The sequence below is a fragment of the Panonychus citri genome, unplaced genomic scaffold (assembly GCF_014898815.1).
Source record: "Panonychus citri isolate SS breed McGregor unplaced genomic scaffold, ASM1489881v1 Contig00057, whole genome shotgun sequence".
NCBI classification, from domain to species: Eukaryota; Metazoa; Arthropoda; class Arachnida; order Trombidiformes; family Tetranychidae; genus Panonychus; species Panonychus citri.
The window spans coordinates 1-25945 of NW_026515462.1; the positions used below are offsets into that span (position 1 = coordinate 1).

General features: G+C 32.5%; 5 protein-coding genes across 6 annotated transcripts; 4 read left to right on the top strand and 1 right to left on the bottom strand.

The window, feature by feature from the left end:
- The first annotated feature begins 112 nt into the window (after positions 1 to 112).
- LOC128385899 (28S rRNA (cytosine-C(5))-methyltransferase-like) lies at positions 113 to 1903 on the top strand. Of its 2 annotated transcripts, none has more exons than XM_053344829.1 (4): positions 113 to 248; positions 396 to 532; positions 611 to 978; positions 1044 to 1903. In XM_053344829.1, the coding sequence occupies exons 2-4, from the start codon at positions 404 to 406 to the stop codon at positions 1858 to 1860; spliced, it is 1314 nt and encodes a 437-aa protein (XP_053200804.1). In that variant the 5' UTR covers positions 113 to 248; positions 396 to 403; the 3' UTR covers positions 1861 to 1903. The 2 variants fall into 2 exon arrangements, with proteins under 2 accessions (XP_053200804.1, XP_053200803.1); XM_053344828.1 differs by having other exon boundaries at positions 124 to 248; positions 362 to 532.
- Positions 1904 to 2465: 562 nt separating this feature from the next.
- Positions 2466 to 3751, top strand: LOC128385901 (bis(5'-nucleosyl)-tetraphosphatase PrpE [asymmetrical]-like). The gene has a single exon (XM_053344830.1). The coding sequence runs from the start codon at positions 2754 to 2756 to the stop codon at positions 3606 to 3608; it is 855 nt and encodes a 284-aa protein (XP_053200805.1). The 5' UTR covers positions 2466 to 2753; the 3' UTR covers positions 3609 to 3751.
- An 18-nt stretch (positions 3752 to 3769) lies between these two features.
- On the bottom strand, positions 3770 to 8030 carry LOC128385898 (peroxisomal acyl-coenzyme A oxidase 3-like). The gene is made up of 2 exons (XM_053344827.1): positions 7873 to 8030; positions 3770 to 7739 (listed from the first exon to the last, which is right to left on the bottom strand). The coding sequence occupies exon 2, from the start codon at positions 5888 to 5890 to the stop codon at positions 3770 to 3772; it is 2121 nt and encodes a 706-aa protein (XP_053200802.1). The 5' UTR covers positions 5891 to 7739; positions 7873 to 8030.
- Positions 8031 to 9584: 1554 nt separating this feature from the next.
- On the top strand, positions 9585 to 10703 carry LOC128385902 (uncharacterized). Its single transcript, XM_053344831.1, has 2 exons — positions 9585 to 9963; positions 10030 to 10703. The coding sequence occupies exons 1-2, from the start codon at positions 9889 to 9891 to the stop codon at positions 10327 to 10329; spliced, it is 375 nt and encodes a 124-aa protein (XP_053200806.1). The 5' UTR covers positions 9585 to 9888; the 3' UTR covers positions 10330 to 10703.
- On the top strand, positions 10577 to 11077 carry LOC128385903 (TATA-box-binding protein 2-like). Its single transcript, XM_053344833.1, has one exon. The coding sequence runs from the start codon at positions 10577 to 10579 to the stop codon at positions 11075 to 11077; it is 501 nt and encodes a 166-aa protein (XP_053200808.1).
- Positions 11078 to 25945: the final 14868 nt, after the last annotated feature.

The window sequence follows — 25945 nt, forward strand, 5'->3', positions numbered from 1 at the left end:
TTAAGTTAAGTTCTTGAGCCAAACTGAATGATGAAAAGAAAAGCGATAGCTGCGCCATCTGTTTTTGAGAATAGAATTTAAACTTCCCGCTGTGAACTGTTTCTATGGTTACTTACCTTTAAAACGTTTTGTTTGTGTTGATGTTTCAACTCACATGTTACATTTAATTGTCTCTTAATTGTTACCATTTATTAATTTAATTTGCTTTTTTTTATACCTCATTAAGCAACGTACTTTGTTAATTAACTGTGAGTATGATTATAATCTTTAAAATGTTCTTATGTTAATTCTAAGTTTTGTTTTTCCATTTGTTACTTGATCTTATATTTTTCTCTTGAAATTTTTTCTCAAAACTCATCAGATTTTTTTTCTCTATGTTTGGTTAATTATTTCAGTTCAAAAAATGACAACTGATTTAACTACAATTGAAACTAAATATCGGGAAGCTGCTTTGATTCTTAAACGAATTGATACTAAAAAACTGAGCTTGAAAAAATGTATCTCCAATTTATCGGATTCTCTTTCTCCCTTGGTAACTAATATTTTTTTTCTTTTAGCGATTTACTAATGATTCTTTCTTTTCTTTATTCTTTTCTTTTTTTTCGTTTAGGAAAAGAAAGCAATTTATGCTTTAGCTATCAATGCTGAAAAGAATAAAGAATCCATCAATAAGATGAAAAAGTTCTGTATTGATGAAAGTCAACAGGCTCTTGATCCATATTTGTTATCGGTGTTACTTGGAAAGTTAATATTTGAACGGAAAGTTGCTCTTTACTCTTTACCTCAAGGAATTGCTGAGACTGATTTTATTGTCGAGCATAGAAGGAAATTAGCATCAATGAAAGCCCGTCAGCAAGAAACTCAAACACATATTTATTTGCGAATAAATAAATTGAAAACTCAGATTGAAGAGATAATTCCAGTTCTACTTTGCAATGGATTTAATCACAATGAAACGAAAAGTGATTGCTTTGAAACGTAACGAACAATTGAATTTTAACAATTTTCAAATGATTAATTTTATTTTTAAATTTGTTTTCCAGTTTTGTGACTAATTGTCATGCTTTAAAGATGAGGAGTTTCATGAGAGATTTTCATTTTCAAGATGAGCTTCTTGTATTCCGACCTGCTGCCACCAAATACTTGACATGTTTGGACATTTATAAATCGGGAAAGATAATCATCCAAGATAAGGCCAGTTTATTAGCTGTTAAAGCCATGGGATTACAAGAAAACATGAACATACTGGACGTTTGTTGTGCTCCTGGAACCAAAACCGCAGCTATGGCCGCTTGTATGAAAAACGAAGGTCAAATTGTATCAATTGATAGAGATTCAAATCGATTGGGTGAAATGAAGGTTCTATTGGATCGACTTGGTGTTAAATGTTGTAAAACAGTTCATGGTGATTTTATTGAAATTGCTTCACAGTATCTTGGTGAAGATATTGATGTCCTTCTTTTAGATCCTTCATGTTCCGGAACAGGGCGGCCCGAAATGTCCAGAGATCAGGTTGATACTCACAGAATAGGTAAACTCGCCGGTTTTCAGACTCTCATGTTGAAAACAGCGTTCACTTTGGGAGCCAAGAAGTTACTCTATTCAACATGTTCAGTTGATATGTTTGAAAATGAAGTGGTCATTTCAACTGCAATGAATGAATCACCTGAAGCTGCTAATTATCAGATTGTTGATCCAATGCCTGATTGGCCTATGAGAAGTGAATCTACATTCCCGTTTGCAGATAAAGTAATTAGATCGGATAAATCACTTTTGACCAGAGGATTTTTCTTCTGTTTATTTGAACGAATTGAAGCAAATGTCAAATCGAAAGGAAAGAAACGGAAAAACAAATTTTAAATTTTCCACAATTTATCTAATTAAAAAGTTGTAAAATTAACAACCTGTAAAAATCATCAACTGATTTAGTTAATCAACGACCAAGATAGATTTATTTAGTCTGAGGATTTTAAACTCAAAGATTCTATGATTGATCACATCGAGATTATTGAGTTTAATTATCAAAAATGTTAGTTCTTCTACATTATCTTTATGTAGAACCTCATAGTATCCTTACTTTTTGGTCAAGTCTTTCCTTTTCTCGTCTTTTAGTCTAATTAATTGTTGTAATCATGGAAGATCAAGAAAACCAAGAAGATCATTCAAGAGACTCTTCTCGATCTTCAAATGATCATCTCACTTCTGAACTTAAACGATTAGAACGACTTAAGTTACGACTTAAACGAAAACTTGAAAATTCAACCATTTTGATTAATTCTGCCAAAGAAGAATATAAAAGATTATTGAAGTTCTACAAAGACCATTTCAAGTATCGATGTGTCTACTGTCCATATTATTCGTGTAAACGTGTTAATTATCTTCGACACTTGATTGTTTCCCATCAAAGGTCTCGAAATCTCCATATCGACAGATCAAAATCAAACTGAAAAATATCAAGACTTTGACTCCATTTGATTATCCGAACTTTTTTTTTTACTATTTCTATTCACAATTAATCGACAACTTTTTGTTTAATTCTTCAAATTAACTTTCCAAATTGTTCCTTAATTATATTTCATTTCTTTGGCTGTTGAAGCTGATTTGCTGTTCTCCTTCCTCTTCTTCCTCTTCATCTCTTTCTCTTTAAACGTTATCCTTTAATCAGCTGATTGAAATTCTCTGTTTCAAAAGCTTTTCTGTTCTTGTGTTTTTCTTGTTGTTTCTTAATCCAGACAATCAACTAATCATCCACCATGTCTGGGATGCTATTTAATCTATTCTATTTGGTTCGATCAAGATTCTTCTCCACTGGTCAAATTAGTAAATCAATCCATCCATGGGATATTCCTCTTCCACCAGTGTTACACCGGACATTGGAAAAAAGCTTCACCGATAATTACGATGAGATTCTGATTCTTGGTGATATTCATGGTTGTTTCGATGAGATGTTCGAGTGTATCCAAAGTGCTCATCGCGATAATAATAGTAAAATATTGAAAATATTTGTCGGTGATTTGGTAAACAAAGGAGAGAAACATTTACAGGTATTAGAATACCTAATGAGTGATGAAGCAAAGGATTGTATCTGCATTCGTGGTAATCATGATGAGAAAGTAATTAGAGAATATCTTAAATTGCAAAAAGAATCGAAAACATCCCAACCCGTTTACGAATGGATTAAAAATCTAAACGAACAACAATTAAATTTCCTCATTAATCTTCCCTATACTCTAACATTACCTGCTTTAAATATAACAATTGTTCACGCTGGTTTAATTCCTGGTTTACCCTTGGAAGACAATCAACCATTTGATATGGTTAATATGAGGAATTTGATTAAAGATGATTCATCTAATTCTTATATCCCAGTTAGACAAGGAAAGGAGGGTGAACCATGGGCATCGCTTTGGAATGGTCCTAATCACGTTTATTTTGGGCATGACGCTAAAAGAGGTCATCAACTACATCGATTAGCGACTGGACTGGACACTGGATGTGTTTATGGTAAACAATTAACAGCGATCTTCGTTCAGGGTCCAAGAAAAGGGACTTATATCACAATCAACGCCAAGAAAGTTTACCAACCAATTACAGGCGCTAACGATTAGAAATCAAATCGTTTAACCGAAAAAAAAAGTTCAATTTAAATCTTGATAATCTAACAATGTAATACTTATTCAAAAGTAATTGCTACACATTAATGTATTTCTTAAATTATATCATATGAGTTTGAACTATTTATTTAAGTTAATTAGTTGATTTACGATTATTACAACTTCGGTTTAACATTTACAGTTAATTCCTCGAGCCATTCTGGTCGGTCAAAAGCGCCTTTGGCATTTTTTAAAGCGGAAAATATGTTATCATAAATTTTACCATCGGATAATCCTAATGATGAATTAAGGATATGATCTGGTGGAGAAAATGAATCAACCAAAGCAACTGAATTATCCTTTAAATCATAACACAATTGAAGAATCAATTCCTTGATTATCGTCGGGGTTCCGGTAATCAATTCACTTCCAGTTGATTGTGACTTTGGAAGTGACAAGTAACCAGATTCATAAAGTATCGATAAATGTTTCTCGATTGACCAAAGACCATAAAGAAGACCTAATTGTTTGAGAACTTTAATTATCTCTTTGGGTGCATGATTAAAATTGATTAGAAATGATTGGTAACGATTAAGAGCTTCTAATTCAAAGAAGACGATTGATAAGCTTCGTAAATAGTAAACTTGAGTTGCGTTTTTAGCGGCGAATTGATCACCTAATTGTTCAGTTTTTCGTAACAATTTAGAGTAACTTAAACGTAATAAATAACAAACAAGAAATTGGTAAGCATTTAACACTCCGGTTATATCATTAAGTTGATTGTTATTTGATTTTTTATCCATAATTGCATCAATTGAATCAATAAAATTAACCGAACCAAAAGGTGACCTGATTGGTTTTCCCGTTTCAACCTTTTCCTTGTAGTATTTAATCAGATAGTTACTTGTCTGTTGAAGGAGGACATTGTTATCACCTTCGTAAGTGACATTAGCATCGTGGTCATTTCTCAGGTCACCAAATCTAGCGGCTTTCAAGTAACCATATCCACCACAACATTCCCGACACTCTTGAATTGTATCCATGGCTATCCAGGTGACCATTGCCTTGCCCACTGAAGACAGTGAATGAATCTCAGCACCCATGGCGGAAATATCGGTGCCAGGAACGCGAACCATTTTGGCCAAGTAAAACTGAACGAAATCACGATAAAATGAGCCAAAAAAGTTATGGAACACAAATGAAACCGCTAGATAAGGTATTAACCTCCATTGTTGACTTTGATAGTCGATTATTGGTATTTCCTCGCCATTCGCTGGACCAAACTGCCGACGAATAGCTGAATATCTAATTGCAATGGTCAACGCTGACTGCATATTGGTAACACCAAATTGGATAATAAACAAGCGACCTGATGAAAGGACACCCAAAGTTGAGCCGATTCTTTCGCTTTTATCTTTGACCTGAGAGATGTACTTTCCCTCCGCTGTAACATCTGAGCTGCGACTAAGCAAGGCTGACTTTGGTACTCGATAGTTGTTGAAGGTCATAAAACCATTGTCTAACCCATTAAGACCCACTTTTGCGCCCATGTCGCCGATGACGATCCCGGGAAAGGTTTCAAATGTGGTTGAGTCACGAACAGGAACAAGAAATGAGTGTAATCCATGGCAAACACCATCTTCTGTGTAGAGTTGAGCAAAAACGACCGCATGAGTTGCCGACTGGCCTAAAACACCAGACCAAACTTTAGTCGCTTCCAAGTTTGGAGTATTAAAAATGAAACACTGATCCTTTGGATCAAAAGTTGCCGATGTTTTCAATGCCTTGGTGTTACTTCCGTGTGCCAGTTCCGTTATACTGAGAGCTCCGAGGCCTTTAAAGTTCATCACATCGACAATTAACTCTGAATTGCGGCCGCTTTTATCAGATTTACAGGCAAGAACAAAATATTCATAGGAAAGTGTCCGTTTAACAATTAAAGACCAAGAAAACTGACCAATTGCCTGAACAAAAGTTGGAATCCTAAAAGGTTGACTTAGATCTTCATCTTCGGAAGACAATTTATAATCAACTAAATGCTTCAATCGAGCAAAAGTTAATTGTCTCTCCTCATCTCGACTATACTCGTCCCAAGGATTTTGATGGAAAACGGGATCTGATCTTAACATGGACCAAATTTGATTCTTATAACGAATAACATAATCACCTTCGAGAACAAGTTTCATCATCTTCCAATCAAAGGTTGCCCTTGACCGCCACTCATCAAGCGGACCCTTCGGCCAATCGGGTAGACAATCAGCAACAAGATCAACATTTAATTCAGTTGATGAAAACATGATAACAATTAAACAAGAATCAACAGAAACAAAAATACAAAACGAATCCAATAAAATAGTCACAATCACAATTTGAATGAAACTGATCAAATGTCAATAGCTGCAAATGTCTGAATCAACAAGAAGAGTTTTAATTGTGAGTGACTTTTGTTAAATTGTTGATTCGCAAAGATAAAGATGATTTGATTTTCCAACTAACAATTAACTGACTGCAGTTACAATACATGAAAATTAGTTTCATGTCTTATTTAGTCAACTCCTTTTCACTTGCTTACCTTTATTATTGTATTTTAATTCAGTTAATTGTTAACATTCTGATTCGCTTGATTACTTTGCTTCGTCTGTTCATTAGAATTGCTATAATTATTATATCATTTCCTTACAATTAACTTTTCCTTACCTTCAAAATGTATTAATTTTTCATCGTAATCATCACCAACCGTTAATCATTAACACCAATCTTAAATTAGTCAATTGATTTGACAAATTTTTCCTTCATGATTTAAACTTTTCTTTGTTAAATTTGATCACAATTAATTAACACACAATTTTCATGTTCCTTGGGATAATAATTCATTTAGTATTCACGTTTTAATTGTTACTTTTTTCAACTAATTAAACTTAAAGCAGAAAAATGTGATTAGATTTTCACATTTCTGAAAATTTAACTGATTTTAATTGTTACTTTGATGATCATGAACCGTTTTTCAACTTGCTTTTTAATTTAAGTTAGTTGATTAACAACAGAAATGCAAAGGATTAATCTGATTGTTGACAATTGAAACTAAGACATAATCAATAGTTTAATTGTAATTGAAAGTTAATCATAATCACCGATGAAAAAGGAAAATGATCTGTCGTTTTTTTCGTAAAATTTGATTTTTCATTCACTTCGAATCTGATAGATCAGGTTCGACTTTTGTTTCGAACTCGCGACAAAGTTCAATCTTCTTTTCGTGGCCTAACCTCAAACGAGTTCACGAATCGTAAATGAAAAAAATACATTAACAGATAATCAGTAATCATATTCAACTCTTTGGTTGATAGAGAACCAGAATAATTGTGAGATAGTTTGTTACTGCAGAGAAATTATTTATTTTTCAATAGCAATTGGAATAGACAATTGATATTGATTGTCAATTATCATTATGATTCTTCAATTAAGAAATGATTAGTTGGTTAATGGGTTGATTTTTGGCCGTATGGTAATTTCAATTCACTTGGTTTTTCTGATGGTTCGCAGACATCGAAAAGATCCCAACACAAATAGTTCTGAGTAGTTTTGTCGATCATATTATCGGTGATTGAATTGAAATAAACAGAGTTAAGGTCGGAACATTTTTTATAATCTTCTTCACTTGGAACTGCGTCAGTTTTCATCCACCACAAACAACCATTTTCAGCTAGAGCAGCGAAAGTATTAGCATAGTTTCCAGCGCCCATGTAAGTGACCGCAGCGATAATATCTTTACATTCCTTGCAAACGGCCTTATCATAAACTTTGGGAGGATTTTGTTTAGGTGTAACTGGAGCAGCAGGAAGATTTGTAAACTAATGTCGAGGTTGAATTAGCTTCACAGACACCATAGTAAGCACAGAGTCCTTGCGCTCTACTTTGCCGTTCGATAAGAAGGTCAAATGAAGCCTCGAATACTTTAACATAAGAATCGCAAGATCCTTCAGGAGTTGGTATTACTACAACGCTCCTTAAGTTCAGGTAAGAACTCATTTTGAGCTAATCTCAAATCAGTTATATCCGATATGACTTCAGACATGCAAACCTCACAAGGAGCCTTTCCTTTAGCCCAATCACCAAATTTAGATCCACTCCAAAGAGCATCACAATAATCTAACGAAAGAAAAAAAAAGAAATCGAAACAATTAGTACAATCTATTCATCTTTAGATTCCCAGAGAAAAAAAATTTAATCGTCAAATTTACTAATGAGTACGGTTGACATAAGTAAATGTATTAATACTTACATGATGAAATGACGACGACAAAAGTAACAGCTAAGAAATGGTTCATGATTATTTCCTGGGATAAATTAACAACAATTAAAAGAATAGATTTGAAATCGAGTTAGTTAATAATAGTAGTATTGTTTAACTTTCTTTATATATTCTTTTTTTAATCTTCCCCGATTTCTAAATAATTGATCTTTGGTAATTGATTGATCGATTCCACGATTGATTAAAAAGATTCGGGCGTTTTTTAACTCTTACGAACAATTGTCCTAATATCTCGAGACCCTTGAACATTAAAGTACAAATGAGTTTATAAATTCAAAGATCGAGAACGTTTTATATGCCCTTGAATTGTTTCAATTAAAATCAATGTTAATCAATAGATTTACATAGAGAAATTAAACTCGAGAAGAAAAAAGTTAGTTGATTAAAATGATCAACAATTAACTAATCACTGTGTCTACATTTTGTTGATTCTCTGGCTAAGATCATAACATTTATCATCTTATAAATTATAAATCTTATTGTAATTATTGAATAATATTACATTTTATCAGTGTATTATTTTGTGTATATTATGACAATCAATCAATTGATTAATAGCTGTGTGATTATCGCCTATTATCAATATTTATTATTCGCTCAGTACTAATCCATTGTATTAATATTGATGCCTCGACTTTTGATTGATTAAATAAATTGTCAACACTTTTTTTCTCAGAATTTAGATTAAAACAATGTGATGTCAACGTAATGAAAACTTTCATGAAATATTTATGATTTAGACTCAGAGAAATTAAGGAATCAGGAAAGTTTAACGTTTTTTAATCAATTTAAAGTATAAATACAATTAAACAACAATCAGTATCATCAATTTGATCGGTCACTTACCCTTTGACCTCAAGATAATTGACTCTGAAATGAGAAATGAATATAAAATGACCTTGAATGAAGGTTATGAATTGTTGCTCGTGATGGTCAATCAACTCAACCAAACCATTTAACTTTCAATTACTTTGGTTTTTAATTTGACGATTAAGGTTAAAGTTGTAACTTAATTGTTTACGATTAGCGATGATTAACTTTTATTATTTAACCTTTTCCCTTCAATAATCTAAATTGAATCGATTTACTTGTCAAGTTAATTGTACTTCTTGTTATTAAATCATCATTATTTTCTAACTGTAAATTTGATTTTAACTTTGATTTCCTGGTTTAGTTAATTGTTGTTAAATTTACCTTGGTTGTAATTTAATTGTTGTTCATTTGTAAAGGGAACATAATTAAGATCAATTACTTTTTGTCGAGATGAGAATTGTTCATTTGGCAGTCTGATTGTTATCAACTGATTAAATTTTAATAGAAAATGTTTCCTTTCAATTGAAATTGCTAATTAATTGGGAAACAATTTTTAAATTAGTTTCGTTTAATTCAATTCAATTTAATCATGTTTAGTGTTAAATGTGTTTACTCTCGATGGTAATTTCTTTTGTTGGATTAAATTAACAGTTAAACAAAAAAGGGAAAATTTAAGGCGCAATTTAATCATTTTCTCTAGTAGTATAAAAAGTTAACCTCTGGCACAGTTTTATACAGGGTGTACCAAAGTGAAAATCATCCTACGGTGTGATCTGAATACAGGGTGCCCTTTAGGGCACCCTGTATATGAGGTCAAGTATACAAGTTAACCTCTGGCACTATGAAAAACCATCTTTTGGAGCCTTCTGAATACCGAGTGTTCTATGATGTTATTATATATGGGTTAACTTCTGGCACACTTCAGAAAACCTTCATAAGATGTGTTATTAAATATTATAATGGAATTTTCTATACAAGTACACTTCTAGCACATGTGGCGCCATCTGGTAATTTCCTGATCAACAATTTTGGCTTTTTTAAGCTAATTTTTTTTCGATAACTAATAATCACTGTCTACTTTTTATAACCAATAGAATTTTTGACTCCGCCCTTCATGTCTAAAATTTCCATAATACATCTCCAAACTCTCATTTCAGTTTCAGACTTCATAAGATGTGTATCTCTTCTGGCGATCAGTTTTCAAGTGTTTATTCTGTGATGGCGAGAACAAGACCTCAATATGAAAGAGTAAGTATATATTTATTAATGTTACTTTAGTTTAAAGTTATTAATAAATGTTCCTTACTCTTACAGTTAATTCAAACCTATGAGTCCTCACTGGATTACTTTACAAACAGAGCTCGTCCATATGTTACCAGATTAAGACAATTTGAGTTTGACCTTAGTGATTGGTACATTCCATTCATTCGAGAGGATTTAGAAGCCTCACTCAGAATAGTTCGTGAAAGAATAATGCCTGATTTTGATGACCCTGCATATGAGTACGCTGTCGAGTTGAGAAGAATCGATATATTCAGGACTCAATTATTACATCATTTACGTGTATTACAAAGAAATCCATTATATATTCCAGATTTCATTCAAGGTCCATAATCTGTATAAGCCCTGTATCAATATCAAATACACTAAATACACTAAATACACTATATATGACTCATCAATAAAAATGAAATTTTAAAATTCAAAAAAAAAATGTGTCCCGCTCTTTTCTCACATATAAATACCCCTGATTCAGTTTCCCTTTATTCATTTCTACTTCAAACTTCAATGTGTCTACTTGTCCTCTTAATCTTCCTAGTTATTCTTGTTATTATCGTGTACTTTTTAAATATCTATTACCATGTCTATATGCCCCCAGAATTACGAGTCGCTTAAATATGAAATAAAATTAATGGTGAGTCTCTGGAATCTTAACGGAAAAATCAATATTACTGTTGATAATTCAAAACGTAAAAAAGCTTATAACGCTCAAGTAATTAAATCTGAAGGGTGTACTTTCCTTGTATTTGCATCCGGTAAAGTAGTGGCAACCGGTGTCACGGATGTAAGCAAACCTGCAACTGTATTACAAAAACTATTTCCTAATAATTCAGTCAGTTTCATACGAATATGTAATATTGTAGCTCAATCGTATTTACCATATATGATAAATTCAGCTCATTTACTGAAAGCTCATACTGATTTACAATATGAACCTGAACTATTTCCGGCTATTTACTTGAAAGAAAATGGTGTAACTCTCCAATATTTCTCAACTGGAAGTATAATTGTAACTGGAGCTAAGACTTTACCTGATATAGAGTCTATTCTAGCGACTCTCCTTTCAAAAACGCGCATTTAAATACTTCCATCAATCATAGATGGCGCTTCTTCTTCTCAATATAAGTAGAAGCACATTGACATGTCCGCCATTTTGTGTTTAGTTCTATAATGGAATGGTTCTCTTCTCACCCAGTACATTTAGGTAATTTCATCTACCTCAAACAATCTTGGTCTTTTTTAAACGGTGAAATTTTATGTTCTCGTGTTAATATTACTGCCTATAATCGTTCATTATCTCCCACCGGATACAGTGTTTCATGTACTCTTTCTGAATTCAACTTTATAGCTGATTATATTGAAGCAACTTTATCTAACGTTTTCCACCCAAGTGAATTTTACAGTGTTAAAATCGAGTCACATAACGACCGGTTAAAGATTACAAAAGGTGATAAAACTGTGTTCCTGTCTCAACCAACATACATTAGACTATTGGAAATTCATCCAGCTCTATTTTTCCTGTTAAAACTCCAAAAGAAACCAAGAGAAGAAAGAGTCGCTAAATTCAAGATTCTTTCCACCTTATTCACTTCTACTCAACTATCATCAACTTACGGTGAATCAATAATTGACAAAGTTTCCCAGCCAGTATCTCGTGAAGTTATAAATTCGCTTGTTCCTCTTGTCGGAAAATATTGGGATTTCTTCCTCAGCAACGTTCTCGCTCCATTACAATTACCACCACGGTGTAATCTAGCTGTCGAAAATATTAAACATTTCGATCACGAGTTAGTCACTGAATTTTACAATAGTGATCCAGCTACTTTCATTTCACTCGTCAACTATTTCTATCTCATTCAATGGCAACCAGCCCCATAATGGACGATATTTGTGGCTTCTTCGATACCCAAGGGTTCCGTATGAATAAAGTTTACCACCCAAAAGAGATCGCTTGTCTAAGTGATTCAGAGATAATTTGTCTCAAAGTTTCAGTTGATGTCGATGAACCTGATTACCCTTTTCCCCTAGCTGATGTCACCTATTTAACTCAAAACCACCATGGACTTGAATTGAATTCACCCGATGATCTACATATATCAAGAGAAGCGTTTGGTTCCATTTTAAAAGAGTTTCATGATGTTGTCAAGTCCCCTAATAAAAACATTATCGCTGTCAAGTCCCGTGAAGCTGAGGAAATTCTCAATGAATTTAATATTCCTACTATAAATATCCTATCAATAGGTTGTACTCATAAAGCTATCAAAGATATTGACCGATTACCCTGTTCCCACCATATTATCCAAGCACCCTTCATAAAATGTTCTTTAAATACTGTATTAATGATGAAAAAATGGGTCCAATCCCTAACTGTTTAAGAAAAAAAGCCAAATAAAAAAAGCTAAATAAAAAAAGCCAAATAAAAAAAAAAGCTTAAATTAAAATGAAGTCCTATAATGTTTATTTACATCATCCATTCACAATGGTTATCGCAGGGCCTACAGGTTGTGGTAAAACAGAATGGGTAAAGAAGCTAATAAATAATGTTGATAAGTATTGTCTACCTCCACCAGTACGAATAACATACTTTTACGGAGAATATCAAGATACATTCGAATCATTACAAGAAGTAAACTTTATACAGGGTCTTCCTGAAAATATAATGTCAAGATTTGATGGAACTCAACCCGAATGGATAATAATTGATGATTTAATGTTTGAGTCAAGTAATTCGAGAGTTGTAAGTGAATTATTCACAAAAGGGTCACATCACCGAAACTTATCAGTCATTTATCTAGTTCAGAACTTTTTCTCTCGAGGTAATGAAAGCAGAAATATTTCACTCAATGCACAATATATAGTTTACTTTAAGAACCCTCGTGAGCAATCAATGATAACACATATAGCCAGACAGATTATGCCAGGAAAAGTTAAGAAAATACAAGAAATTTACCAAGACGCTACAAAGAAACCTTATTCATATCTTTTTCTTGATTTGAGACCTGATACACCTGAAGAAATCAGATTTCTAACTAATGTTCTAGATGAAGAAAAGTATATAACTGTTTATTTAGTATGACAGTTCAACAAGCATACACGTGTCTCAATCAATTGAAGAGGCTTAAAAAAGCTAAAACAAGAAAAGAGTTGAAAAAAATATTAGAAAATTCACCTAAATGTATTATAAGGGTTATCAAAGAGATAGCGAAAGAAACCCTGAAAGGAAATATAAAAATTTCCAAGTATCAAAAGAAAAAGCTAATACCGTATAAGAATAAAATTCGATCAATTGTGAAACTTCCAAGCGCTAATATAAAAAGGACAATACTACATCAACGAGGTGGATTCCTCAGCAGTTTACTCGTACCAGCAATCACTTTACTCGCTAACCTGTCACGTTAGATTATATTATATTATATTATAATAGGTTAGGTTAGGTTAGGTTAGGTTAGGTCTTTTGATAAAACAAAATGAATACAGTTACACGAATGGTACTTTTATCAGAAGACCAATATCGAAGATCATTTAATAAACCTAGTGCAGCTAAAAGACTACTTAATAAGAACTTGCCTATTGAAACTAAAGTTAATTATCTCAATACAGCCATTGCAAAAACAAATGATAATTTTCCTAATCTGAGAAGTGACAATAATCAAAATAAAGTGCAAGCAATATTACATGCAATCGCTCAAAGTTTAGAAAATGAAAAAGTTGAAGATACAAATATTAATCAAACTGTTGATAACACCAAGCAGGAGACTGAAGAGGTGGTGGAGAGTATGCAAGAAAATGATACACAAAATATGAATTATGAACATCAACAGTTACATTCACTTGGTAATGAAATCCCAAGACCGATATTTACATCAACTCCTGGACCTACTCAACCATTGAATTTCACCGATGAGTCAAGTAATCAAAGTTTAAAACAAGCTTTAAGAGGAATTCCAAATTTACTAGATAGATCATCAAGAATTATTCGCGAAGATGGCACCATCATAAGAGGAAGTAAATTAAAAACAATAGTCAACTATTTAGTAACGAAAAGTCCGAAAGAAAAGAAACCAAATGGGTATAATTTCATTCTTGATAAAATTATCTACGAATACCCGCTTCTATTTAAACATATTAAAAACAGGAATGCAATAACAGCATTTCATGAAAGAAGTAAATCTAGTGGATCATCAATATCATCAAGAAAGAAAAATTCATCAGAATGGAGCAGTCTTTAAAACAAATTTATTACAACCCATTAAATCCAGGATCATTCGGTGGTATTAAAAGGTTATTTGATACCGCGAGAGAGATCATGCCAGATATTACATATAAACAAGTCCACGATTGGTTACTTGAACAATCTACATACAACTTATTCAAAAAGTCTATTAAAAAATTTCCGAGATTACCTATTCTTGTTGATTCAATTGACGAGCAATGGCAAGCAGATTTAATGGACATGACATGGTTAGCTAAATATAATGATAAACATCGATACTTGTTAGCAGTTATTGATTGTTTAAGTAGGTATGCATGGGTTGAAGCCGTTCCTGATAAATCAGCACAGACAATAAAAACAGCTTTCATAAAAATAATGAACACTGCTAAACGAAAACCTAAAAAATTACAGACTGATCAAGGGAAAGAATTTGTTAATAGTATTCTCAAGTCACATCTAAAATCATTGAAGATAAATCATTTCACATCAACTGATGATGTGATTAAATGTGCAATCGTTGAGAGATTTAATAGAACATTAAGGACCAGAATATATAGATACATGCATTATGAACAAAGTCGAAGGTATATTGATGCACTTGTTGATATTGTTGATGGATACAATAAATCAATTCATAGAACAATTGGAATGGCACCAATAAATGTAACGAAAGAAAATGAAAAAGAAGTGATTGCACGTATTCAGAGGAATCAACATAGAATTAAAATCAATTATAAACCATATGAAATTAATCAGTATGTGAGAATAACACGGGCTAAAGATAGATTTGAGAAAGGGGCAACTACTAATTGGACTGATGAATTGTTTAAGATCAATTGGGTTAAACGAACACCACAAGGATACATATATAAATTGGTCGATTATTATGACGAGCCTATAACATCTATTTTTTATCATCCTGAATTAATAAACGTTATTAATCCGAGACTTCATGAGATTGAGAAGATAATTAAAGAGCGAATTAACCCTCAAACTAAGAAAAAAGAATATTTTGTCAAATGGTCAGGTTACCCTGATGAATTCAATAGTTGGACAGAAAATGTCAAGTGAATATTTTGTTGATATTATTTCAAATTCAAGTATGGATATCCATCCTGATAATACATTATCTCGGTTCACTAATCGCCTTCCCAAAAGACTAGATTTAGATGGAAATTGGTTTGTCGCAGTCCAAGAAGTGTTTTATCCTTTATCACATAAACCAATGAAAAGAGTTATTCCATATTATATACGCTATGGAGCCGGTCGAAAGCATCGGATGTTAGAATTTGCATACACAGAGAATGACTCAATTGAACAAATAATTGAAGAGCTTAATTCTAACATGACAAATGCATATAAAATTGACGGAATAGGAGACATTGAAGGAATTAATGAAGCTGATATTAAACCTCCATCAATTAGTAAAGAGTTAATTGAAGGTAAAGATCGAGTTGTTATCAAATCTGGTAGTTTACCTGATAGTTATGATCCTGTATTTCCAATATTCAGAGATCATATGTTCTTACGTACATTAGGGTTTGATTTGAGTATATATTATGATCAACTTAATTCGGCTACAGCCCTTAAGACAATGACTGCAAATCATAAACCTGATATTGGACCAAAGTCACATCTAATGTTTATTTATACTGATATAATTCATGATCATTTCGTTGGCGATATAACTTCTAGAGTGTTACGTGTAGTCCCATTAGAGAAAGGGGAAGGTGGAGATAAATTGGGTCATATGTCATTCAATAATCCATATTATTATCCTGTTAGATTTAATAAAATAGAAGATATAAGTATAATTTTACGTGATGAAACCGGTAATCGAATCAAGTTCAAAAATGGTCGTGTTTATTTAAGTTTACATTTCAAGAGAATCGATATTGTATAAGAAAACAATCTATTAAGAATTCAATAAAATTGAGAGCATTATGAATCGTAAAGTGTATTGTGGTTGCGATAGTGATTTTACTTCTCATTACCGAGATCAAGCAGGTAAAGGTTACTCTGATATACCAATATACCGAGGTCAACCATATCAGCGAGGTTACGGACTAGGTTCCTTTTTTAAAAGGATAGGAATTCCTATATTAAAATTTTTAGGAAAACATTTATTACAAACTGGAGTGAATATTGGACAAGATATTCTAGATAAAAAAAATTTCAAAGATTCATTAAAGAAACGAGGTAAGGAAGGGGCAAGAGCTACAGCTAGAGAGACATTAAATAAATTGAATACAATTCTCGATCAGTCTGGTAGTGGTATAAGAAAACGAGGCAAGCGGAAAAAAGTAACTAAGAAAAAGAAGATAAACAAACCAAAGAAGAAAATTAAAAGGTTGAAAAAAGATATTTTTGGATAATGGAATATTTACATGAGACATCAATGCCAGTAAGTAAATCTGAGCTACAGGTTTTTACTGTTCCACCAACACAAACTGCAATCGAGTCATACTATGAAGTTGATTATCGTCCTAATTCAACATTGGAAGGAAGTACAACATATGAAATAAATATCCCGAAAAGTGATGATTTCACTGATATGCAGGCAACAATGGTCCACTTGGTTGTGCAAATTGTAGGTAAAAATCCAGCTAATGCAAGTCGTTTTATTCGTCCTGTTGAAAATTTCGGTAACTCATTATTTGAACAAATAGATTTAGCTATTGGATCAGTGAATACAACTCAGAAAAACAATATGTATCATTATCAAGCGTACCTTGAAGACTTGGTTTTCAGGCCACCAAATAATGTTGACAGTGGTAGAGAGGCTGATGAGTCACGATCCTTTGGATTGATTGACTTATATTTTCGATTACATTTATCAATTTGTGAACAAGATAAGTTATTAATTAACGGCGTCCCATTGACTTTCATGTTCACTCGAAGTACTGATTCATTTTCATTATATCGTTATGATGCAAAAGATACTGATACTTATAAAATCGATTTCAAGCAATTTGCAGTACATATTAAACGTGTTAAGCTATTCTCAGAAGCACAATTGGCTATTGTTACTAGTCTTGAAAAGTCACCAGCAAAATATTTCATTACACGAAACGAAACGAGAGCATTTACAATCGAACAGGGAATTTCATCAGCGACTATTGAGAATGTATTTATTGGACCATTACCCCGTCGCGTATTAATTGGATTTGTAAGTGATGGAGCTAAATCAGGACTTATTGAAGAAGATCCATACTTTTTCTTTCACTATAATATAACATACTTGGCATTGAATATCGATGGTAATAAATGCCCGAGTATTGCTTATACACCAAGTTTCAAAGAGGATCTATGTATGAGAGAATTCGTCAACTTATATAGGTACTTTAACCAGGATGAAGGTGTACCACAACTTAATCTCAAATACAATGATTATAAAGCAGGAAAAACCCTTTTTGCTTTTGATTTAACACCTGATGGCTCAATTGGAGGAGAAACAGGAACATTATCTTTGCTTAAGAGAGGTGTCACTCGTCTTGATATTAAATTAATGAAACCACTTACACGACCAATTAAAGCGATTGTTTTCGCTCAATACGATAACTTAATAACTATTGATAAAGACCGTAATGTAATGATTGATTACTGAACATGTTAACAACACGAGATCTCAATAAATTACTTAGAAAAGTAAAATGGTATGGAGGAACATTCCCATGTGATATGTTACCTAAATACATTAAAAAGCCTAAATCATTCATCATCAATTTAGATCCTAGTTATAAGACTGGAAGTCATTGGGTTGCTTTACACTTTGACAAGAATAATCAAGCACACTATTTCGACTCATTTGGAAGAAATCCACCAGACACGATTCTCTCATTCATTGATTCTAACTCTAACTATTTAAAAGTTAACCATAATAAGTATCAAGGCAATAGTTCAATTGCTTGTGGTTTTTTCTGTATTCTATTCATTCTTCTTGTACACGATTTAAATCGATTCTATCGAATATTCCATAAATGTAAACATATATATAATGAAAAAAAAGTTTTACAAACAATAAATGAATTGATTTGAATATAGTTTTAATATCATGTTAATTTTTTTTATTAATTATCTTGTCTTAATAAATAGTGGCCATAGGCTAATGTAGATACAGCATCATTACTAATGTATCGTTTGTTGTCATAAGGTGTAATACAAAGTTTGGAATATCTAAAAAGACGTATATCATGATGATCCGATCCGATTCTGTGCATTGTTAGTTGTAAAATCGCATTACTTTCAATAGCTTTTTTATAATCATCGAAGGTAACACGATTCATAGCAGCTCGATTAACACCCTTTGCTCGTTTTTTCTCGCCATCATTTGTTTTATATGCATATAGCTTTGACTTGAGTGCTACAAATTCAAGCATCACATCACCAGCGAGTTCATCTTTTAGATAGCCTATTTCTTTTTCGTGTGCAACGGAAAAATATGGATGATTCCTCGGATAGTTACTTGTATCAAGGATACTATGCATGCGAGCAATGATTGCTTCATTGGAAGCTTGTTTTATCTCATAGATGAAACTATCTGTGTCAGTATAAACCAAATTAATATTATCACCATATGTTGCTTTAAAATGGTTATAATGAAGATCGTACATCTTCATTTTTGAAAGCTCGAGTACTGTAAATCCAATTGCAATCGGCTTGTCCATAACAATATTTTTCCGCTTCATCTTGAAAAGTATTCGATTCTCATCTAGAATAAGGAAGTTCTCACAAGTATTATCACGAAGATGTTTCTCAGCTGAAGCGTTATCCAAGACGAGATCAACTTGTGTGTGTTTTCTTTTATCTTCGATCGTCTTTCCGTATATACTGTTGACCATCAACTTCCAAAAGTCTTTTTCAAAATTTGTTGATGACTGTTTACGTTGTTGTGTACAAAATTCAACATAGGGTTTTAACCATGGAGATTGATTGAATCGTATGATTCTATGTATTTTGGTCAATCTCATCCCTTCTTTCATGTAGAAACTTAGAGTTTTTCCATGAACAACATACTTTTCCCTCTTGAGAAATGTTGTTACTAATTTCGGGATTTTTGTACCTTTATTACCGATAGCTTCCAGTCGCTGTGTGATATCTTTCTGATATCGACTCTGTATATCATCTGTTATAGTCATTTTATACGGAGCCAGAGGGTAATCATTATGTTTATTATGGAGATGATCTGGATACTCTAAGTCAACTTCGAGAATAAACCCAATTGTCTTGTATGAATCATTTGTATCGGTGATCATACGAATTACATCAACGTAATGGTTTGTAGGTACCCATGAATATTCACCAACTGGTAGATCTTGAGACATTGAATAACCATATAGATTATTGACATCAAAGTAAGCAAGACTTATTGGTTCTTTTGTGGAATCATAATTTGGACATGATGTGTTGTTGGCTATTACATGTCGTTTAGAAACCTGAGTAAGTCCACCTCTGATTCCTTTTTCAACCATGAGCAGCATATCAACGTCTGTAATCAGACTCAATTTTACTTTTGTTTTTTTAATCGCAGCAGCCCATGCAAGACCAGGAGCAGAGAAGTAATGACAAGGGTCAATACCAAAATGGCGCCAACTTGTTCTCCTGAAATTTTCAAAAACAGCTGCTAATAGTAAGCCATCAACTTTGAGGTAAATATCATGCAATTGTCTTAGAGATGTACAATTAAACTGATTCCATATATTTGTAACATGTTCGTACATTTCTTCACTTATATGTGAATCTGTAAGAGTTGAATAGAATAACTCTTTTGGTGGTAAATGGTCAGTGGCAAAATCATTTATCGTTTTGAAATACTCATAAGGAAGACATGCCTTTTTCATGAGTAGATCGAAGGGTGTATCGGCTGGAAAAATTTGACTCAAAAGTTTCTTTTTGATATTTTCAGGAGCTGATGCTGCCAAGTTATCTAAAGATGCTGATAGAAAACTATAACTATCAAGAAAAGTGAAGTCATCCAACATGAAAGCGGTGTATTTTTCCATTGTATGAGGAATAAGTTTTGGGCTGCTATTAAACATTCCTGAACGTAAGGCATTGATTATGATGTGACCATCAAAATTTTTCAAGTTATGAAAAATTACAGGAATTTTATTTGGCACTTGGTAAGCCACATTACATGCTTGATGAGCTGGTCCTCTGAATTTCCCAGTGAGATGGTCATGATCACGAACTCTATCGTCACCAAGTAAATTTTCGCAAATATGACAAGTTTGTATTGTCTCAAACTCATGTTCATCAAGAGGTGACATTGAAAGAGGCTTGAAATTCGCTTGTCGATGAGCAAGAATTACTTCTTTCATACCTTTTAATGCTTCAAAAAATCGAGCACCAGCGTTTTCACCAAAATATAATTTTTTATCAATAATTTCAGCATTCCAATCAACTGCATAAATAACGAAGCTCACTGGCACTAATTCTGCTAAGACTTTTTCAGATCCAGTCACATCGGTTGAAAGTGTTTCAAAGTCTCCATAGATGACATATGGGAATTGACTTTCTTTTCGATAATCGTTTCGTGTAATGAATGATTTACGACTTCCAGGCTCAGGTAAAACTAAACGTGCTGGCTTGTGGAATAAACAATCATCACGGTGAGCAGCTAACTTTTGAGATTCTTTAAATGATGAGATACAACGATAACAAAAGAAACGATTGGGTCTTCCTTGCTTACTAGCAAATCGATTGAAATTTGATATCGTGTAGTAATGATCACCATGTAACAGAAGATTGCAGTGCTTTGGATGCTCTTTATCCATGATTTTAATTGGCCAGATTGTTTTTGTCTGCGTATCGTAGCTGTAAATATTTGTTGATATTTGGTTCTTTTTACAGAATTGATTTATCCGAGAAACAGGAACATTGCCTCGCACATCAGAGAAGTCATAGGAATTTATATACCTACTGTAGCTGGATGAGCGCTGGGGGTTATGTGCTGGAGGGTGTAATGCTGCTAAAACTGCATACATGAAACAGTCAGTGTTACAGTCAGGAGAAATAAGACATTTCTTATTTTTAAGCTCATTCGGTAATGTATGTGATCTACATCCACCTCTATGTGGTTTGTATAAGCCAAAAACAATATCACAATGTAAGAATTTAGATACACTCCAGCCTGATCCTTTTTGTGTGTATTGGTCAATGAATAAATCGAGTTCAGTTAGACATTTACCAATTTTTTTCGAAATATTTGTGGCCTGGTATACTTTATGAAGTGTTGATGTGAAAGTTGGTTTAATATACTGGAGGTCATCAAGTGATTCTTTCACCATTTCAACTTTGACACTAATTCCAACTTTGATCAGTTTAAGTTTAGCGATACCTATTTATAGAACAATAAATAATTAGTAAACCTTTATTAACTTTGACTTATTCTTAATTCCGACTCAATACTTACCGCATTTAATGATTTGCATTATGTTACCATGTAGTTCATCATGAACCCCACTTATATCGTAAATCTGAAGATTTGCAGCACGATATATAATGAATCGATTACCCATTGATGTGGAAATAAGATTGAACTTATCGATTACTGTGGGGAATCTAACATTTATCACAGGTGGAGGTGCTCCGCAGGTTTTCAAATGTAATTTATACATTCCATACCTTTTGTATGGTTTATGTGAACACCTTGGGCATTTGTATGTTCGTGATGATGTCATTGTAACATCCTCATCACCATCGGACGATTCAGTCGAAGAGAATGAAAGAATCTCAGTTCCAGATGATTCAGCAGAAGACGAGGATGATGCTTCAGTAGACGATGAAGATGATGAGTCTTGAGAGTGCATAATTACTGTATCATCACCTGAGTCCATCAGGACAGTTTCATCATCAGAACTCTAGAGAAAAAAAAAGAAAAATTATGAGGTTATTTACCGGCAAATTCAAATATTTTTGAGTCAATAAATTTATGAGTTTGAATGTTCATAATGGATGAATGGAAATATATTAAATTTATTTTTTGTTATTCATAATCTTTTCAAGATTTTATTGTCATCATTTTTCTTTCTTTTCAATCATTATTATTATTATTATTATTGTTATTATTATTATCATTATCATTATCATCATTATCATAGTTATATATATATTTATATATTTATTATTATTATTATTATTTATCATCTTTCTTCTCTTCATCATTTAGTTTTGGCTTTTTATTGCCAACGTCTGCAAATAGGTTTTTATATTTTTTCGTTTTTTCAGCAAGTTTTTTTTCGGCTTGCGCAATGTTTTTTTCCATCTCCTCTTTTTTCTCTCCTTCAGGTGTTACCAATATCCGCTGGTACATGCCTATCAGTTTTTGTTCAATTTTATCAGCGGCTGCAAAATTTTTCCGCCCTTTCTGCATAAGCCAGATCTGTTTATATATGTCCTCCCTAGGCATATCCTTCATTTTTTGAGCCCTTTCTTTAGCCCGTAACTTGGCTTTCTGATTTTTAGTTAAGCCCTCAGGGTACCGCTGTAAAGAAAAATTCATCCATTATGAACATAAACTCAAAAATCTATCTTATTAGAAACTTACCTGGCTATCCATTATTGTTGTTGACAATAGAAATTGAAAAAAGTTCAGAGAAACAGTTGCACACCTAATGAAATAAATTAGAAAAGAAATCAATCGATTAATGCACAGAAATTCTAACCTGTTGACTAATATATTCATCAGAACATCACTAGAGATAAAAGGACAACCCTGAAGGCCATCACAATTATCTCTTGGACTTGCATGGAAAAAGAAAGATTCACTTACGATATGAAATTTATTGTAAAATGAAAAAATTTTCTAACGATAAGATGGTGGAATTTGAAACAAATGGTTTAAAAATTCAATGAAAATCTGAATCGATAAAAGAAAAACAAAAAAAGAAAAGAAAATGGTTAGAAACTAATTACATAAATGAATTAATTACCACTCAATATTTGGCAGACTTTGCTCATCACTAGAGATGTAGGGACAACCCCGAAGGTTATCACAAACATCTCTTGGACTCGCATTCTGCCATTGAAATGAACTTACCAAGACGAAAGCTGGAGACAAACTGAGAGAAAACCACTAGTTTTGGTATTTATATACTTTGTTTTGACACGTGACTGCAAAATAGACAGAGAAAGTAGACAGAGAAAAAAGAAAGAGAAAGTGAATAGAAAGATGGACTACGTGACTGAATGCACACACACATGCAAATGATGCAATAATTATTTCGCAATAACAATTTCACAATAAATATTTCGCAATAACTATTTCGCAATAAATATTTCGCAATAAACATTTCGCAATAGTTAATATTGTGCAATTTTTGCTCTGTCTGTTTTCTCTGTCTACATTTAAAATAATTATTGTAAGTCATATTGAGGTCTCAGTTTATGATCAACCTTTGAAGTGGTAAGTTGATTTTCTCATGCGAGTCCGAGAGATATTTGTGATGACCTTCGGGGTCGTCCTTATATCTCTAGTGATGAGCAATAGTTAGTTAAATTAGATTGTGGAAATTCACTAATCCTTAATATATTTATTTATTTAGCTCATAATCAGATTGTTATTTCACCGAATTCAAAGTTTCTCTGTATATCCCGATAATCCCCTTATTAAACGAATTTTTCATACAATATCAGTTTTGTAATTAACCATACTACTGTTTCATACTAAAGAAAAATGGTTCTTTCATATAGAGAGAGAGTGAGTATACCAAATTATATTAACTCAACCACAATGTATAATTCGATGCTTTTTTCATTTTAAATTAATTAATAAGAGGTTACTCCATAGTAAGTATTTGGACACTTACACTATATTAATTGTTAGAGCTGTCCCCTTGGAGAAAGAGTTGAGTGAATATGGGTATCATTACAATGGTAATGATCTACCATATGATCAATTTGATTTGGATGGATCAATTAAAAAAATATTGAGAAGACCGAGACCACCTGCACATAGCCCAGTCTTTGAAAAATATAATACACTCCTAGAAATTGATTTACTCAGAGTCCAAGCAATTCATATCATGCGAACTCTGGTGCGTGATCCTGAGTATCTCCCTGAAGTTTGCTTCGATGAAGATTTGAGTATTCGCTTAAATTGAAATCTTCAGTACTCAAAGTGGTAAGTTGAAATTTGTAAGTCCAGAGATGATTGTGATGACCTTCGAGGTCGTCCTTTCACCTCTAGTAATGAGCAATTTAGGTCAAATATTTTAGAAACATCTGTGCAAATTTATTATATTTACACAATTTTATTTGTTTCTTTCCAGATGTTTTTTTAACCAACACATGTTTTTGTTGCCAATGTTATTTACTTTCCAATTTCATTTCATTTCATTTCATTTCATTTACTCTTTAACCTTCAAAGTGGTAAGTTCATATTTTGACAGTAAAAAGTGCAAGTCCAAGAGATGATTGTGATGACCTTTGGGGTCGTCCTTTCACCTCTAGTGATGAGCAATGTTACTCAAATGCTCTGAGACATATATAAAATAATCATTCAATTTAATTTGTTTCTCTCCAGATATTTCTCAGTTAATACAGATTTTTGCTGTTATTTATATTTACATTTTATCTCATTACCTTTCAACATTCAAACTGGTAAGTTCATATTTAGATAATAAAAAGTGCAAGTCCAAGAGATGATTGTGATGACCTTTGGGGTCGTCCTTTCACCTCTAGTGATGAGCAATATAGTTCAAATATTCTGTAACACATATATGCATTCATTCAATCTTATTTGTTTCTCTCCAGATATTCAGTTACATCACCATTTTTTCTTTTGTCATTATATATATATATATATCTCCAACTTTCAGAGTGGTAAGTTCATATTTTGATAATGAAATATGCAAGTCCGAAAGATAATTGTGATGACCTTTAGGGTTGTCCTTTAAACTTTAGTGATGAGCAAAGATAAAAAGATTAGTTATATGATTACTAATCAACAAGTCTTTTCAAATTTTCAACCAGATTATAAAAATGGAAAACCGTCTTGATAGACGAATAGAAAATATCAATGATAGAAATAGAAGGATTATGGAAGATTTGCGATTTTGTTTAAACGAGTTTTCGCAACAAGTTGTCCAGATAATCATCAAGCTCAAAGAATTTGGCTTCAATTTTGATAACTGGACCTTACCTTTTAAACTAGGCGATTTACCTGGATCTATTAAAGAATTGTTAAAAAGAAAAATGCCACCCCAACATTGTGTAACATACAATCTGGTTGTTCAATTGAATGAAATTGATCTTTATGAGTCAATTACTCCATCACTTGACAGCTCTCGAGCAAAACCCATTATATACACCTTCCCCTATTGTACTTAATTAAGAAACATGATTCAGTCCATTTTTGTCGAAAATATCAAAAAATATCTACTATATAACCATGTTAAAGAAGAAAATAACTCATAACTCACAGATATCAAACATAAATTATGAGAGAAAAATAAATATCAAATTGCGTAAAATTAAAACTGATCATGATTTATTTCATATATTGAAAATTCAATCAGTTTACATTGAATCTGTTTATGAGCCGGAAGATTTATAAATAGGAATTAACATATTTGAATTAGTTATTTAATTGAGTATACATGATAGAGTTAGTAGGAGCGTGTATATTTTCGATTAATCCTCGTAAATTTGCATCCGTATAATATCGACTTCAATTAGTTCACAACATAGTGGGTAAGCGGGTGTTCTTTTCGGGTAATTTACGTTTTAATATGT

Coding starts and splice junctions, on each gene's coding strand:
- LOC128385898 (XM_053344827.1), bottom strand. CDS start 5,890: ATGTTTTCATCAACTGAATTAAATGTTGATCTTGTTGCTGATTGTCTA.
- LOC128385901 (XM_053344830.1), top strand. CDS start 2,754: ATGTCTGGGATGCTATTTAATCTATTCTATTTGGTTCGATCAAGATTC.
- LOC128385903 (XM_053344833.1), top strand. CDS start 10,577: ATGTCTATATGCCCCCAGAATTACGAGTCGCTTAAATATGAAATAAAA.
- LOC128385902 (XM_053344831.1), top strand. CDS start 9,889: ATGTGTATCTCTTCTGGCGATCAGTTTTCAAGTGTTTATTCTGTGATG. Junction 9,964..10,029: donor CAAGACCTCAATATGAAAGA/GTAAGTATATAT, acceptor TTACTCTTACAG/TTAATTCAAACCTATGAGTC.
- LOC128385899 (XM_053344829.1), top strand. CDS start 404: ATGACAACTGATTTAACTACAATTGAAACTAAATATCGGGAAGCTGCT. Junction 533..610: donor CGGATTCTCTTTCTCCCTTG/GTAACTAATATT, acceptor TTTTTCGTTTAG/GAAAAGAAAGCAATTTATGC. Junction 979..1,043: donor AAAAGTGATTGCTTTGAAAC/GTAACGAACAAT, acceptor TTTGTTTTCCAG/TTTTGTGACTAATTGTCATG.